Genomic DNA, 16,419 nt, shown 5'->3' with positions numbered 1-16,419 from the left:
CCCAAAATGCTATTCTTCTCTTCCTATGCTTGCAGATTTAATTTGATTACCTGCATTGCTAGCCTGTATATTACCGATGTAATGGTGAACGGTGTATACGAGTGAATTCTATCTTTCTCCCACTAATCTTTATAAATTAAATTCATTCCACTTTGTCGCCAACTGTCTGGTGTTCATCTATCTTTTAAAGTTTTTTCCACTGCTTTCAACAGAGCGTCCTTGCTTTTTTGTCCTAGTCTATTAATCAGCCTAACGGGAACTTCGTCTAGCCCTGTGGCTGTGCGCTTAGGAAATTTCTTTTCGGCTTTCCTCGAGATGAAATTTGTCAGCACCAGCTACTTTTCCACCTCAATCTCTTTCTTTCTCTTCTTTTTCTTCAAAGACAACCTCCTCATTGCCTTGCGAAGATTTGGCTGTTATTTTTCGGATGTAATTTATTGCCGCTTCCCCTTCCAGTTTGTTTCCATCTTCGTCTAGGATATGCTGTTTTATTGTTGTTCACTTCCTGCCTCATACTTTTATATGGTTCCAAAATATTCTAGGTACGGCTTTCTTTTTCTCACTTATATCTGACAACCAACGTTCCCTTTCCAGTTTTATCTTTGCTTGCACCAGTATTTGAACCATAGACGTTTTCTCCCGGTATATTTTCCATTTGCTGGCGTCTTCATCCTGCCTCAACTGAGCCTTCTTTGCCGGCCTATGCTCTCGAGATGCTTTTTGTCGTTCGGTGATCGCTTCTCCTATCGCCATGTTCCACCATCTTGTCGGTTTCTTTCTTCCTTTCCAACGAACATGTTGTTTGTCTTTCCGTATTTCTGTCGTTATTACACTTAGAAGCTCACTATATTCCCAATGTTTACTTGGCCATTTGCCAAGACCTTCCTCGACTCTATGGCTATATTTGTTATTTATTAAGCTTTCAAATTTGGACTGGTCATTTTGCACTCCTTGCTCTCCTTCCCAACTACATATCCTATTTTCAAAATGAAGCGTTTATGATCACTACCTATGCTGCTATAGCCTTCCTCATCAATGACCATTTCTCTCAACTTATCATGAATTCCTTCTGTCACCAGACAGTAATCAATGGTCGATTGCCGGTTTCCCACTTCCCACGTGGTCTTCCCTTCAAACTTAGGCCCTGTGTAAACGATAACGAGGCTCGTACAGCGCCGCCTTGCCACTGCACCACCTACGCTTACATCGCTGGCGTCGGTGTGAACCACTGCGTGCGAGGACCCCATCAAAGTGTGCGATGACTTTGGAGTCGCTGCCACAGCAGCGCCTATTGCTGTTCTTCATCCACTATGAATGTGAGTGTTCTTAAGCTGGGCTTGTCAGTGGCGACGCAATGGCTGAAAACTTTCCAATAAACCGCCAATAGTAGGCGCACAGTCCTAAAAATTGTCTCATTTTGTTTTTGTCAGATGACTTGCGAAAATTTGTGACGGCGTTTACTTTGCAAGGTCTGGCCATACGCTTCCTGTGCTATATACGTGGCCCCAAAAGGTTATTGGAAGCCAAAGTGGCATTTGCTTGGCTTAAGTGTGATACCGGCGGATCGTATGGCTTCAAAACCACAAGTACCATCTCAGGTGTTCCTCAACTGGCGAAGAAAATACGATTACATCACCGAGGTATACTAAGCCCGTTTTCCATTTGATGCCTGAAACTACGGTGTCTATCAGTCGCTGAAATGTTGCCGTCGCAGAGTACACACCGAAAGGAAACATTTTCTTTCATAAAGGCCATTGGGTTTGACGAATGCTGCTTTCTATCGGTCTCGCTGGTTGACTTCTATTTGCCACTGTCGGCTTCCGAAGTCCACTGAAGAGAAGTAATGTGCACGCCAAAGTCTGTTTAAGGAATTCGAGCTAGTCGGTAGGGAGGGTAAGTGATGGCAAAGTCAGAGAGGTTAACCGGATTATATTCTGGTTTGCTACCCTGCACTGGGGGAAGGGCAAATGAAAGAGAGAAAAAACAGTGGAGAGAAAAAGCAATCGAAAAAATGCACGAAAGGTCGTGAACGTCCATCAGAGTTACAGTCTATCCGATAGGCCACTCGAACGTAAAGATTTCAAGAGTTCCTTCCCTGTTTTGTGGTGTGACGACTGTATGGGTCGGCGGTCCAGGACTGTCAGCAAAGTGGGCGGTCGTCAAGACGCGCCAGCGCCGTCGCGAGTGACTGCCTGTGTGCGCTGTATCACGGAGAGCGTCAAAGAATGTGTTCGATGGTTTCCTCGTCGCCGCACTGGTCACGCGGAGCACTATGCTCCCATCTCATGAGGAAAGCAAGCTAGCGAGTAAATTTATTTATTAGTGACCTGGTTTAATTGGTGGTAGTCAACGCAGAAACTTAGGCTGCCATCGTTTAATAGCACCAGAAACGACCAGGGAACCTTCGATGGCTGAATAACGTCATGGTGAACTTTTGCCTGACTGTGTATCAGGCTTCTCTCGGAGCGACTATGGCTGAGGTCTTCATGAATACTTTGTTTAGCGCAAAACGACAGACACAAGAAAGACGACCAGGACAAGGCGCTACTCTCAACTGACATCATTTTATTGCGTTACTCCTTTATAAGACCACGCAAACCAGAGGAACATGCGCAGTGAGTACCATGCGGTGGAACCACCAACATCCGATCCCAAGAGCGCAATCATGCGACAGAATCCAAAAAACCAAATTTAGCGCTGTACAAGGTTAAGGAAGGCACACTAAGGCACTGTGACCCCAATGACTGAATGAAAAATGCTTCCCATAACTCTCGGGCGGTGGTGTCACGGCTCTTTTTCAAAATCGTGTTATCACGAAACATGGGTTTGCACTTGCATGTTTTACAATGCTGAGCCAAATGGGAACCTGTGCCTGTTGGTATAGATCGCTCATGTTCTCAAAGGCGCTCGTTAACACAGCGGCCTGACTGGCCTAAATACACTTTGCCACATGACACGGGAATCTTATAAACCACACCGACGCTGCAATCTACAAACTTCACGTGGTTCTTATCACAATCAGGTTTTTTACTTGTTTTAGAAATACGGCTGCACAACATTGACAGTTTCTGAGGAGCGGAAAACACTACCGTAATTTGGTATCTAGTGGCGACATTCTTTAGATTGTGAGCCACTCTGTGGCAATACGGCACAACTTCAGGCCTCTTCTTTTGTGTGATGCAGTCACTTTTGTGCCGCTTCCCTTTCAGTTTCTGAAGCAATACCTCCGAGACTGACGTCACCACCACACTTGGGGGACCAGCAGCCTGCAGCCTATTTAACTGTGCAATGAAACTCATGTTCGCGGAGTGATGACAAGATTTCATTAAGAAAGATTCTAAACACATCAAAGCAATGGCGCGTTTCACAGTCTTTGAGTGCGCAGACGCGTAAGGTAAAAGTTCCTTACGTGTACGTGGCAAGTACATCCAACAGACGTGACCTGTTTGGAAGGATAGCTGCAAATCTAAAAACTGGAGTTTGCCGTCCCTAGATAGCTCATGTGTGAAAGTTAAACCTTTGCCATTGTCATTGAACACAGTTAAAATATCAGCTACCGTCACAGAGCATTCGTTGTTAGCCTTGTCCTGGTCGTTTTTCTTGTGTCTGTCGTTTTGCGCTAAACAAAGTATTCATGGATTCGCACCAACTACCCCGCCAACGCATTGGGCCGAGGTCTCGTTCAGGCGTTTCGCCGGCACTATTTACGTCCAGAAGAGGCAATCCTTATTAATGAGACTGAGGAGGCAGTAAGTGTTGGCGGGCATCAGAAATGGTGGACTCGCGTTGTGAAGCAGTGCTGAATAAACTGTTGGACCATTCCTCTAGCAAGATGCCGGCGCTCACGGATAAAATATGTTAGAGGAACTTGTGTTCGTCCGCAATTTATGTGAACGATATACATTTTGCAATGGCAATGGTTCAATAACAGTGGTGGAATGTGTTATGTGACGCCATCGGAGTTCTTCGGTATGTGACACACCACATACACAAGATTTTGAACACAATTGCGGTGGTATGGTCACGTTGTCATCGTCGACAAATGTTTACATTGTTGTTCTGTACTAGAGGCAATCGAACCTTCTCCCATCGAACAAGTTACCACCAACCTGTCCGGAATGTTTATAACGGCACCGTAGTGGCACAGGAAATGTACTCGTGACGAAAGTAGCCTCACCCAATAACCTCCACCAATAACCCAATCAAACCAAGTTTTATTTCTCCATAAGAAATATGGGAGTGACGAAAATAAAAGCTGCAAATTGCAGCTTGACTATGTGCCAGCCCCCCTGGACTGGTCAGCCACAGTACACTTCAGTCAGCCACAGTACACTTGTAAATTGGCAGGAAGTAACAAAACATATATTCTGCACACACCGAATAAAAATTTAAAAGAATATCCAATTGAGATGCATCACCGCGAAAAAGTTTGCAAAGCACTGCAAACCAAGAACATGCCGCAAATATATAAATAATACGCGCAATAAAGACAATAAACAGGAAAAGAAAGGAATCCCTAGGATAGCATACGCCCAAGAAACTAATATTCAACGAAACGTAAGCATCACCATTCATAGCATATATTGAGAAACATTCGTTAAATCAGTTAAATAAAAGAATAAATACTTGAATGATGTCAAGTGTAGAACGTGAAAGTAACCCTAGACTCGGAGAGAGGAAAAAGAAGAAAAACCAAGATCTTTGCCTGTAGGCCTCATCAGCTGAGCGCCAGCAGCTCCTATATGGGAGCCGGTCCACAAAGTTTGGACTTTCTTAAGGCAGTCGGCGAGTTCTCCTTTCAATATGGACAAGTCAGCGCCAATACCTACTAGCCCTGCCACGTGCGGCCGTCTATGCAAACAGTAAGGTTGACGCTAACGGTTTATTTTGTTGTCATCGACGTCGTATCGTCCGCTCGCAGTGATGGCGTCGGGGGTGTAGTAGCACCTCGATGGACGGAGTCAAGAAGACCCTCCTCAGGTGGTGTCAGCGTAACTGCGAAGGCGCGGCGAAAAGCTCGGCGCAGGTAGCAGGGGATCGACGATTTGGAACAAGACTTACGTTGCACCACCTACGTGGACGTCTTCTTCCTTTATATTTTCGTCCATTAGTTCTTCCGTCAGTGCAACACTAAGCGCAATACAATCACAAACGATTTGGTTCAGCGAATGGCTGACATGGAAACGTCGCGTCGGTGTTTGAAATGAGCGCCGATAAAGGCAGGTGGAAATCTTGGTTCACAATACCGACGGTAAACGCTTCTTCTGCACACAGTGCGGTCAAGTGCATTTTACCAACCAGTGATCGGCTGGTACAACCTCGGGTGGGCGGTATTACGACGGGGTTTGCTACGTATTGGGTGGGGTCACGACGGGTAGTATGGTGAGATCCACTATGGGGAGTTGTACGTCGCTGGCGTCAGACTATGTACAGCTGACGCGTAGTCTACATAATCAGGTAGGACAAAAAAGAAATGTTTTCCTGCTTTCATGCTACGCAACTGCCATCACATGTTCTTGCAGATCCACAAGAAAATTCCGAATCTCCTAACGAAGCAACTCAAGGGTGAGCTCACCCAGATATCCCTCACTGCTTGCGGTCACAGAAAAAAACAATGCTCGAGTCATTGTTTTCACAGTCCTACTGGTGGCACCTTTGCTGCTGCGCGCGCTCAGTCACATAACGTCTTGGGTGAAATTTTCGACAGTTTGTGGTGCGTCGCTCTTAAGATTGGTTCATTGACCCCTCGCATCAGATGGTGGGATTTTTTTAGCTTCAGGTATCCCGGGATCAGCTAAACAGGCGATACATGTGTTGCGCGAACATGACGACAATCACATTGGGATTCTGTATACGCGACTGAATGACTTGCTCTGCAGAATTGCGCCGATCACTGCTAGCGAAAGTACTACAAGTTGCTGACGAAAGTAATTCCAGGAAGGCAATTTGGCCTTGCGATTTTCGTAGTATTTACGAGCGGCAAGAGCGAAGTACGCATTTCTGAGATTTAGGTCTTACTTCCAATAATTGGCTACGCGCTTGCTAATTGGCTACGGTTACGAGGCAATTGTCGACGTCTCCAAACCCATCACCGTGTCCGGGAAGTCATGATGAATGCGAGGAACCGGCTGTTGCCCCGGAAGAAGGGCTCCTGTTGGCTAGGGGCCGACCAGGGAGTTTACCTCAGAGCGGAGACTGTAGCGGTGTACAGCAGGATAAACAGGAGGAGGTAGTCAGGATTGCAAGTACCATCCGCAGCGGAGTCCCGAGCATCAGGCAGTGAATCCCAACACCTCCACCAGTGCCGTAATACCATAAAACAGGAGACAGGGTCACGGTGCTACAATGACCAACTTTATATCTTGTGAGCTGACGTGCCAACTTCGTCTTGCTCGGAATAATGGTGGGCGCTGCCTGTGTTCCTTGCTTCGTTATCCGCGACAGTCTAGCTTAAGGATGGAACAATATGAGGATCTTTGGATCAGACGGTGTTTTTCAAATAACGCAGTTTTTTCTCACGACAAACTCTTAAACGTGTGTTATATACTCGATGCGTTTTTGCAGGCAGTAGCAGTACAATATTCGCAACCAAAACAAAAAAAAATCTACCGACAGTGAATAAGTTTTTCAATGAAAACAGTCGCATTATTACTGGTTCAACGTAAAAAGCATGCAGTGAAACTGTCTTCGCACCTCGCAGGCGCCGAGCTCGATGAAGTCTGTGCTGCAGGCTGCCTGGCTGCTTACCGTGGCCGTGGGTAATCTCATAGTGGTCATCATCGCAGAGGCGAGATTCTTCAGTGTGGCGGTACGTACACCGATTGTGTACTTTGAGAATTATTTGCCATGATTTATTCATTTATTTTTTTATTGAGTACCTGCATCGCCTTGGAAGGCATTACAGCAGGGGGGGTACACACATATAGACACGTGTACTTGTCTTTATCGGGTGACGCGTTTCACCGCCTAACAAATGTTATCGCACAGCGCAGGACGCGCCTGCATGTAAAATAAGTTTCTGGAATGTTATCGATGGTTCCCTCTGCTGTCTGTTGTCGCCGAACCTTGTGTAATCTTATTGCATGTATGCGCGACGTGAATGGCGTAGAACTTTGTGGAAGGCACGCAGGTCACAGCGGTTACTCTGGAACATTCGACGACTGATGTATAACAGCCGACGCGCTTGACCTGCTGATCAGATTTTCGACGACCGCCGAGTGTGTTCGCCGCTACTGTTCTTCTTTGAGTGTAGCCTGATTTTGAGGGCACAAGTTCGCCCAATAAAACGCTCGTTTCGTTAATCACAGTTCTGCTGCCTTATTAACCGTCACTACCACGTGATAATATCTACATCAATTGACACTCATTTCAACACACAAAGCGCGGTAAAACTTTTCATAACGTTGTATACCTGCAATATTTGACGGGAGAGCATTCCACTCCCTCGTGGGCCTACGAAAACATCCATAACGCAAGGTGTCACATTTAAAAGGCAATTCACCAAGTTTCAAGGCATGGTCTCTTCTAGGCGAGGTATACGATGGTAATGTAATATATTTGTTCGTGTCAATGCCTGTTTTAGCATAGTAAACACTGAAAAAATTGAGTCTGAGGCCCTTTCTTCTGTCCTTCAGATCCTGTCAATGAAGTCTGCGCTTACCTTCGGTGATAATTCGTAGTTCGGCGACTCGTAATTCCCCAGAAGGAATCGAACCGCCCTATTCTGAATTTTTTGTAGGTAAGTCGTGTAACTGACACGTATAAGGATCCCAGCAGATACAAGCGTACTCGTGTACCGAACGTACGTGAGTAAAATATAGCCGTTCTTTCAATTTACCAGGTAATTCGCCAAAATTTCGACAGAGGAAGCGCAGCTTTCATGCCGCCTTCCTTATTACCTCCTGTACATGCCTGTTCCACCTTAAATCCGAGGTAAACCAAACTCCCAAGTATTTGCATTCCGTAACCCTGCTTAGAGTAACGCTATTTAATTTGTACTCTACTCATATGTCTTGTATGAATGTCTCCTTGTAAAGGTGATGTTTAAACATTTTGAAACGTTAAGCGACATTTCCCATTTCACACACCAAGTTGAAAGTTTACCTAAATCACTCTGAAGTACACAAGATCACAATCACTATCACTAACCCTATATACTACGCTGTCGTCTGCAAACATTCTGAAAGATGACGTAACACAACTAGTTATATCATTTATATATAATAAAGATAAGAGGGTCCCCAAGACAGAGCCTTGGGGTACTCCAGAGGTCACTACAGCAAGATCAGAGGAGATGCCATTGAGAACCACAGACTGTTGTCTATGTGAAAGATATTCAGATATCCATGCAATTACCTTTTTGTGCAACATGTAGGCGGGTAATTTGCTAATAAGTAGGTCATGAGCCACGTCATATGCTTTACGAAAATCTAGAAAGTTGCAATCAATTATCTGCCTTTTGTCTACTTAGGGTGAAATCGTGAGTGAATTGTACAAGCTGCGTCGTACAAGAACAACCCTGCCGAAATCCGAGTTGGCTTCCATTTATTAGATTGTGTTTAACTAGATGTGACATAACACAACTATATATAACCTGTTCCATTATTTTACATATGTTAGTAATCAATGATACTGCCCTATAACCCGCCGTGGTTGCTCAGTGGATATGGTGCTGGGCTGCCGAGCACGAGGTCGCGGGATCGAATCCCTGCTACGGCGGCCGCATTTCGATGGGGGCGTAAACACTCGTGTACTTAGATTTAGGTGCACGTTAAAGAACACCAGGTGGTCGAAATTTCCGGAGTCCCCCACTACGGCGTGTTTCATAATCAGAAAGTGGTTTTGGCACGTAAAACCCCATAATTTAATTTTTTTAATTGGCCTGTAGTTCTCAATTCAGTTTTTGGTCCATTTTTGTATACAGGCACAACATTTTCCAGTCGGTAGGTACGTCACCCATGTCTAAACATTTTTCAAAAGACGGCATAAATACAGGCATAGCATTCAACTCATTTTTCACATCCGTCTTTACAAGAGAAGATAGTTGTAACATACCTTTTGTTCCTGATTTTGATTTTCAGTACATGGCACCCATCACTGTCACTTTAAAAGGCGTAGTCGATCTTATAGATAACCTTAAAATGTCTTCATCCTCTGGTATAGATGGTATAAATTCTAAAATACTTAAAAACACAATACTAGTATCAAGCAAAATTCTGCTACACCTTTTTAACCAATCGCTTACAACTGGTATGCTTCCTACCGACTGGAAGATAGCAAAAGTAGTTCCTGTCTTTAAGAAAGGTAACAAGAGTTCTAGTGATAATTACCGTCCTATATCACTAACATGCATTTGCTGCAAAATGTTGGAACACATTGTCGCATCCCATATATATTCTCATCTTGACTGTAATAACTTTTTTTACCCGAAACAGCATGGTTTCCGAAAAGGATTTTCCTGCGAAACTCAACTTCTAGAATTCACGTCAGACTTACACTTTGAAATGAACAATAATAAACAAATTGACTGCATCTTTTTGGATTTCTCGAAAGCATTCGATCGCGTAGCCCATAGTCGCCTGATATCAAAACTCTCAGCAATTAAACTCGACTCACTAACCCTATCATGGATTCGTAATTTTCTGACTAATCGCGAACAGTTTACTGTTGTTGCTAGCTTTTCCTCTGGCCTCTCTGACGTCACCTCTGGTGTACCTCAAAGCAGTGTACTTGGGCCTCTTCTTTTTTTAATTTACATTAACGACTTACCTAACAATATATCATCTTCTGTACGATTATTTGCTGACGACTGCATTGTATACCGTTCGATAAACTGTCCCTCTGACCACGCGGCACTCCAAGATGATCTTGCACATATCAGTGATTGGTGTGCTACGTGGCTCATGTCCCTAAACGTGTCGAAGTGCAAAGTAGTTTCCTTTTCTCGAAAAACTGTTAACTCTCACTTTTCTTATCATCTGGATTCTAACATAGTTGACCACACCACAAAATATAAGTACTTAGGAGTGCTCCTTACACACAATCTTTCATGGACTAAACACATCACCTCCATTTCAGCTAACGCCTCCAGATCATTAGGATATCTGCGCCGCAACTTAAGAAGTGTGCCTTCACCACTACGAAAACTAGCTTACGTAACTATCGTACGGCCACAAATTGAGTACGCCTCTTGTACATGGTCTCCACATCAAAATTACCTCATCGAACTCCTGGAGAGCATCCAGAATAGAGCGAGCCGTTTCATTTCCAAAAATTATAGTAACCAGTCAAGTGTAACCCAAATAAAAATCGATCTTTCGTTACAACCACTAACTACTCGCCGTGATATTTCCCTTCTATTATTATTTCATAGATTTGTTCACACAATTGGCCTAACCTTATCAAACTTGAAAAAAGCATCCTCGACGTCACAACGACTGAACAATCAGTTCAGCTACACCCGAATTTATGGCAACACTCACGCTTTTAGTTTTTCAGCTTTGCCCCGTGCGGTCCGTTTATGGAACGCACTGCCAGATACCATTGCATGCCAACTTAAACACACTGCATTTCGCAATCTGCTAACCAATCATTATGCCATTTCAACCGTCTAAACACATCATGTCTTTCGTAATTTTCTTGCATTTTTTCTACAATGTTAAAGAATTTCAGTGCTCCCAATTTTTTTTTACAATACTTACTGCTGTATAACATGCAAAAACGTTTACAATCTTATTATGCTGTTATGATATTATTTACCATTTATTGTTATTGCGCTACATATTGTATTTGCTAATGTATTAATTTTCCATGTTCTGTGCGTACTCCTTTCATTATGCTGATGTTTATTTCTTTCCCGATTTCATACTAATATGTTACCGTATTTCTCCCCTTACACTATGCCTTCTCGAAGGCCTGTATGGTACATGTAAATAAATAATAAATAAATAACGATTCACAACAACTACTAAGCACTGCTGCTGCTATATCGTCTGGTCCATTTGCCTTTCTGGGAGAAACGTTTGCTAATAGATTGCGTCCACCTTTGAAAGCAAACTCAACTTCAGACATTTCTTAATTACGTAGCGAAAAATCGAAACTTACAACCCCAAACTGGCAATTACTAAATACGGAAGAAAAATAACAACTAAATGCTTCAACTTTGTGCTTGTCATCATCGAATACCGTGGCTAAACGTTCAAGAGGAGGGACAGAATTGTCGTTCGGTCCATTACGCCGAATTAACTTCCAAAATTCTTTGGGATCTTCTACCAACCGTTCTCCAAGACGCGCAAAATCATATTCCTTAGCCGATTTGGCTGAATTCGCAAAATCAAACTTTAGCCTCTTTGGATAAGTTTTCCAGTGATCTGCGTGTTTTATAATTTGAGTATACCATCCGCACTCTGCGCAGCAAGATGCGCTGTTCCTGACGAAACCACGGTTTATCACGTTTAGATGACATCATCCGAGTCGGAACAAATTTGTCTCGAAGATAGAAGAGCTTTTCTTTAAAGCTTTCCCGCAACTGTTCAACGCTCAAATCGTCCGCGAATGGGTCAAACGTTGGGAAGTAGCAATCTAATGACTGACTTATAGAACAGTAAGCAGCCTTACTATACAAGAACACTTTTCAAGGCGGTGCGTCTGCTTTCTAAAAAAATGTTTACCGTCCATTAACACTGAAACAAGGCTCTTAATTGCCGTTCTCAACAGGTAATCGGTTGCCCATGTGAGCATCTTTTGGGTCGCCTACAATTCTGTTTCCTACAGGCGCTGTCTGTGTCTTTTTTGCCATAGTCAAGCACGCACGTGGTCAGGAATGCCTACGCAGGTGTTGTGACGGCGCTGGCATGTCTTAAAAATGCAATGCATTTTCGACATCCCGAAAGAGACGACGAATCCCACAAAGCTCCTCGCACTGCGGCGTGTGTCAAGAGCAGTGCATGACTGCGTGTGCATGCTCAAAGGCACATTTCAACGCACGCTAAGTGGAAATGAGAAATTACCTCCTTACGCAAGTTAACAAAAGAACGTAACATGAAATGTCAAGGAATACAATAATATATCCAAGCAAAGTAACTATTCTTACGGGGTTTTCTGGTCACGCGATGGAATGTAGATTGGTAGACACTGTTGCATGGTCAAGCAACGCTACATGCCATTTTGGCGGCACTTTCATAGCCAAATCGAAAAAAAAAATTGATGTTTATTCGATAGAAACATGCTCGTTTTCTTGAATGCGACACACGATCTTCTCGTTCCCACCAAAGTACAAAGGCATGTTCTGAGCGAAATAAATGTTCTAGTGACTGTCAGACGTAGATTTTTTGTGTAGGTCGTGAATTCATTTTGTGAAACTTCTTAAAAATTTGGCGTTTGAAATAAGCGCAAGTTTTAAGCTTTCAACCTTGCAAATTAGTAAGAAATAACGATATAATAAGTATAATAAGTAATACATAACGAAGCCTCACAGACTTGCGAGTAGGTTTTTTACTAGAGCGCCGTAAGAATTGTAACAATTTAACTCCATCAAGCCCAACGTAACATGCCTCATATGCTGAGAGTGATGCCTAAAGACTGATTTAAAGGGACACTAAAGGCAAATATTACGTCCCCCCGACGCGGACTATTTAAATACCATTCCCGAAAACTCGCTATACTTTTTTTCGTGCCAAGAAAAGGCTTAGTGTAGGACAAAATTGCATCTGAAGGGTCCGAATACCTTTTTCCTAATTCAAATCTCCCGCCACCCGACCGGCAGAGTGGTGAGTTTGCATACGCCATCACCACCTTTTGCTGCTGTGGGTGAGCAAAACGGCGCGCGATAGGCGGTAGTACAGAGCTAAATGGATTCGCCGCTGCAGCTGTATTTTGGTCACGTGGCGTAGACAGTTCGGGTATCCCGCGACATCGCATGGAAATTGAATACGCTGCTAGTTGCAGTTTTTGCGAGTTGCGCAAGCCAGCAAAACCAGCGCACCACTGCGCCATAACGAAACTACTGAAACGTTAAAGCGTAGGCGGCGCTGAGTCGAGCGAAAACGAAACATTTACACCTGCTGCGCTGTCAAGGGTGATTTCAATGAGATATTTTTTCTAAAAACGAAATAAAACTGGTCAAGCAGCGTTTTATTTCGTCTTATAATACAATACAAAGATGTCTTCTTCAACGAGTGGTTCAGTACTAGTCACAGAATTTAACTGAGGAGTGCTTTCGTCATCAAGCAAGCGCTTGAATGTCCGAGGAGAGTCTCTAATCACGTCCTGCATTTACCTCAATTTCTCGATTATTAAGGCTCTGTTCGCGATAATAACACCTTAGGGATTCTTGAGCACTAATCTATCGCTTCAGCTTGACTTCATATTTGCTTTAGTGCCTTTTTAAGGACTGGAAACAAAGCGTAGAACTAATACAAGCGTTTTTTTTTTATTCTGGTGGAAGTCTTCAGTGACTATTCGTTCACCGAGTCTAAATAATCGCTAAAGAATAGTAAATAATAATATTAAACAAATTACGTAATGATAGTAACGTACTAATTCATTTCTCGTCAGTTAAAATTTCACGGTTGTCTTCGTACTACTGTACTCTCCATATCCAGAAACAAATAAGAACAAATAATTTTTATTTTGTTTGATGCGAAATGGTATTCAGGCTTTGCGGGTTAAGCTCTAAATCCATATGCAAATTTGTTCACTTTAGATGCTGTAAGGAATGTAGTTTACAGAAGGGCGATAATTGTTCCTGGTGCACAGTTGCGGATTTGAAAAGCTGGTCTTTCAGTGTTGTTGAACTTACTGATTTTCGGAAATTTCTGTAAAAAACATAAAATCCTAAATCAATTTGTTGCTTGCTACAGTTTCTAGAATTTAAGCTTCTCTCTAAATCGCAAGAAATTTCATTCCAATGTATCCAGCGCTTGGCTCATAATAGCATTTGCGCGCTTTTCATATGTTCAAAAACAGAACTGGGGTTGACTCTGTGCACATAGTTACTCTTTCAATGCTGGATTCTTCCTAGTGCTTACAACGTACCATCAATTTAATGCGCGTAATTTATGTTTGTGTGTGGCTGATGAAACAGCAGACATAGTAGCACTGACTAAGATAACTCGAATATGAAAGCCGCAGGTGGCTAATAAACAAATGCACCTTTTGCAGTCGTCCGAATCATTCATGTACAGTGGGCTGATGACCTTGGACATGGTGGTGTTCGGCGTGATGGCCTGCTTCTACAAGTACATCAAGCCGGATGCCCGGGATGAGTACGAGAAGCCTCCGCCGATTTCAGAAGGCGACACCAAGATGTAGTTGTGTGCATGATGTGAATAAATTGCTCAATCGTTGCAAGGTCTTTTAGCATGACGGCTTCGGTCCGCCATCTGGCTTCGACCAGTAAGATTTAGACCACAGTGTAGTAGAAAAGTCAACTTCTGGTAAGAGCAAACATCTTCTCACTGAAATGGACGCCCAGTCGCTTTCCAGGCCATGTGCGAGGATATTGTTTGTGCATTCCGTGCGCCTTCTTCGCTCGGGAAAGCAGTGGACGAGATTTTGCAGGCGCATTCAGAGTGAGTAATGCAGTTTTGAGCGCATTCAACTTCGTTACAGCAAACCAACTACGCGCGGCGGTGGTTACTCGGAGTGGGCTTCGAAGGAGGTGAAACAGACTTCTTGCTGAAACCTCAAGTTATAGACAATATCTTTTGCGATAACCTTGAAGCGGTAGACAAATAAACAAAGAGCAAATCCTCAGATGATTGCATGGAAATGCTTCCAAACTAGTCAGGACCACAGTATTTATGCAATATAATTACTTGCGTGTCACTTTGATGGAACGTAAAGTTCCGTTGCATAGTGAAGAAGCTGAAAACGAGCTCGGAAACGCAGTTTGTTGGATACATGATGAACGGCACAGGCAAGATGCATTGCTCAATTCCACTGAAGTCCTTTACATGAAAATTCGTAACTGTGAAAATACTTTAAAAAATTTACTTGTTCCGAAATGTTACTAGGTCCGAAAATGCCTATATGAAGAACTACGAATACTCTGTAAAAACGCCTTCATTGCCATGAACAAGAATGAATGGTTCCAGACGATTATTTACGCAAAAACCACACAAATGTGTGATAATCGAAACTTTTTTATTGATGGCATTAAAGATGGGGACGTTTTTGATCAGTGAAAGGAGGCCGAGTCTTCACAAAAGAACGTGCAACAGTGGTCCTCTTGCGTCAGACAGAAACTTCAGAATCTGTTACTTCAAAGCTTAGCTAAATCGATAAATGTTTGCTGTTGTTTATTGTTTATAGTTCAAATATCTCGCCGTCTGCAGTTCTTGCGTTATTTGCACGGATACATTGCACACACACACATAGTCCTGCGACTGTGTGTGTGCTTCCTTCAGGTTCTTCCTCTTGCTTTTCGCTGGTTCCTTTTTGGGGTGAAAGATGACTCAACTAGCCCAAAAATTCACGCTTCTAAAGTACATGACATCATTTGCTCGTAAATTTCTTGCAGGAGTTATTAAGAGTGACGCGGGGCATAAAGGTCATCTTTTGAACCGATGCTTAACACTTAGCGGGATGCTTTGCCTTGTCTTCATAAGAACGCGTGTAGTAAATTTGGTTTCTACAATTTGGTTACAATGGTTACTAATTCGTAATGGTTTATGCATATGAGTTTATGCAATAGTTTATGCAGATGAGTGTGGCACCTTTGGAAATCTCTCATTTTAAAATTGACAAAGGGAGATCAACATTAATTTACTGTTCTATTACGTTCTATTTTACTGAATAGCGGCAGTCACTTAGAATGTCTTTAGAAACCACGTTACTTGAAAACTACGTTTGTTTTTGTTGTCACTGATCCTGAAGTCCATACATTTATTTTATAGAATCAACTTAAAAAGTCAAGACGTCCAGTCTTGTTCCTCACAAATTTTCAGCCTGAAAGCAAATTTGGAAACAGTTTTCGTCAACGCAGTGTCGAAACAATAAGTTTTCGATAAGTTCAAATTGGCCAAACAGCACAAGCTTGGAAAAATTGTTGATACTGATGTATGGCGTTTAATGGCGCAAAAGCCAATTATGGCCGATGAACGCCATGACATAGGGCAATGAATTATTGAAGTAATATGTGTGAAATTATCAAATTGAGTTGCAAATGTAGATCTGATGTGACTGTAAGGACGCCTCAAAACATGTCGCTCTGAACTGCGTAAAATATATAAGCATCAAAATAATACAATGACTCATGGTAAAAAAGGGCATAAAAGTTTCGGTATGAAGAAGTAATATAACAGGATGCATACAAGCACTGCTGCTCCCAGAGGACTCTTCTCGTAAAGCAAGAGCTGAGAGGCACATGCTGCTAAAACTTATGTCAGTGCAGTTACTGCCTCAAAGGCGAGGCTGTGC

At 43.0% G+C, this 16,419-nt stretch overlaps 1 protein-coding gene across 9 annotated transcripts in view; it reads left to right on the top strand.

The window, feature by feature from the left end:
- The window catches only part of LOC135921904 (peptide transporter family 1-like), a 785,940-nt gene extending 771,617 nt beyond the window's left edge, over positions 1-14,323 (top strand). For all 9 annotated transcript variants that reach the window (XM_070531433.1, XM_070531432.1, XM_070531435.1 and 6 more), the window contains 2 exons: positions 6,701-6,808; positions 14,161-14,323. In XM_070531433.1, the coding sequence (XP_070387534.1) occupies positions 6,701-6,808; positions 14,161-14,310 (258 nt within the window). In that variant the 3' untranslated portion in view covers positions 14,311-14,323. The remainder of the gene's footprint in view (positions 1-6,700; positions 6,809-14,160) is intronic.
- Positions 14,324-16,419: the final 2,096 nt, after the last annotated feature.

The sequence above is a fragment of the Dermacentor albipictus genome, chromosome 1 (genome assembly GCF_038994185.2).
Source record: "Dermacentor albipictus isolate Rhodes 1998 colony chromosome 1, USDA_Dalb.pri_finalv2, whole genome shotgun sequence".
Classification (NCBI taxonomy): domain Eukaryota; kingdom Metazoa; phylum Arthropoda; class Arachnida; order Ixodida; family Ixodidae; genus Dermacentor; species Dermacentor albipictus.
The sequence above is the reverse complement of the archived record's forward strand: the minus strand, read 5'-3'. Positions and strand labels throughout refer to the sequence as shown.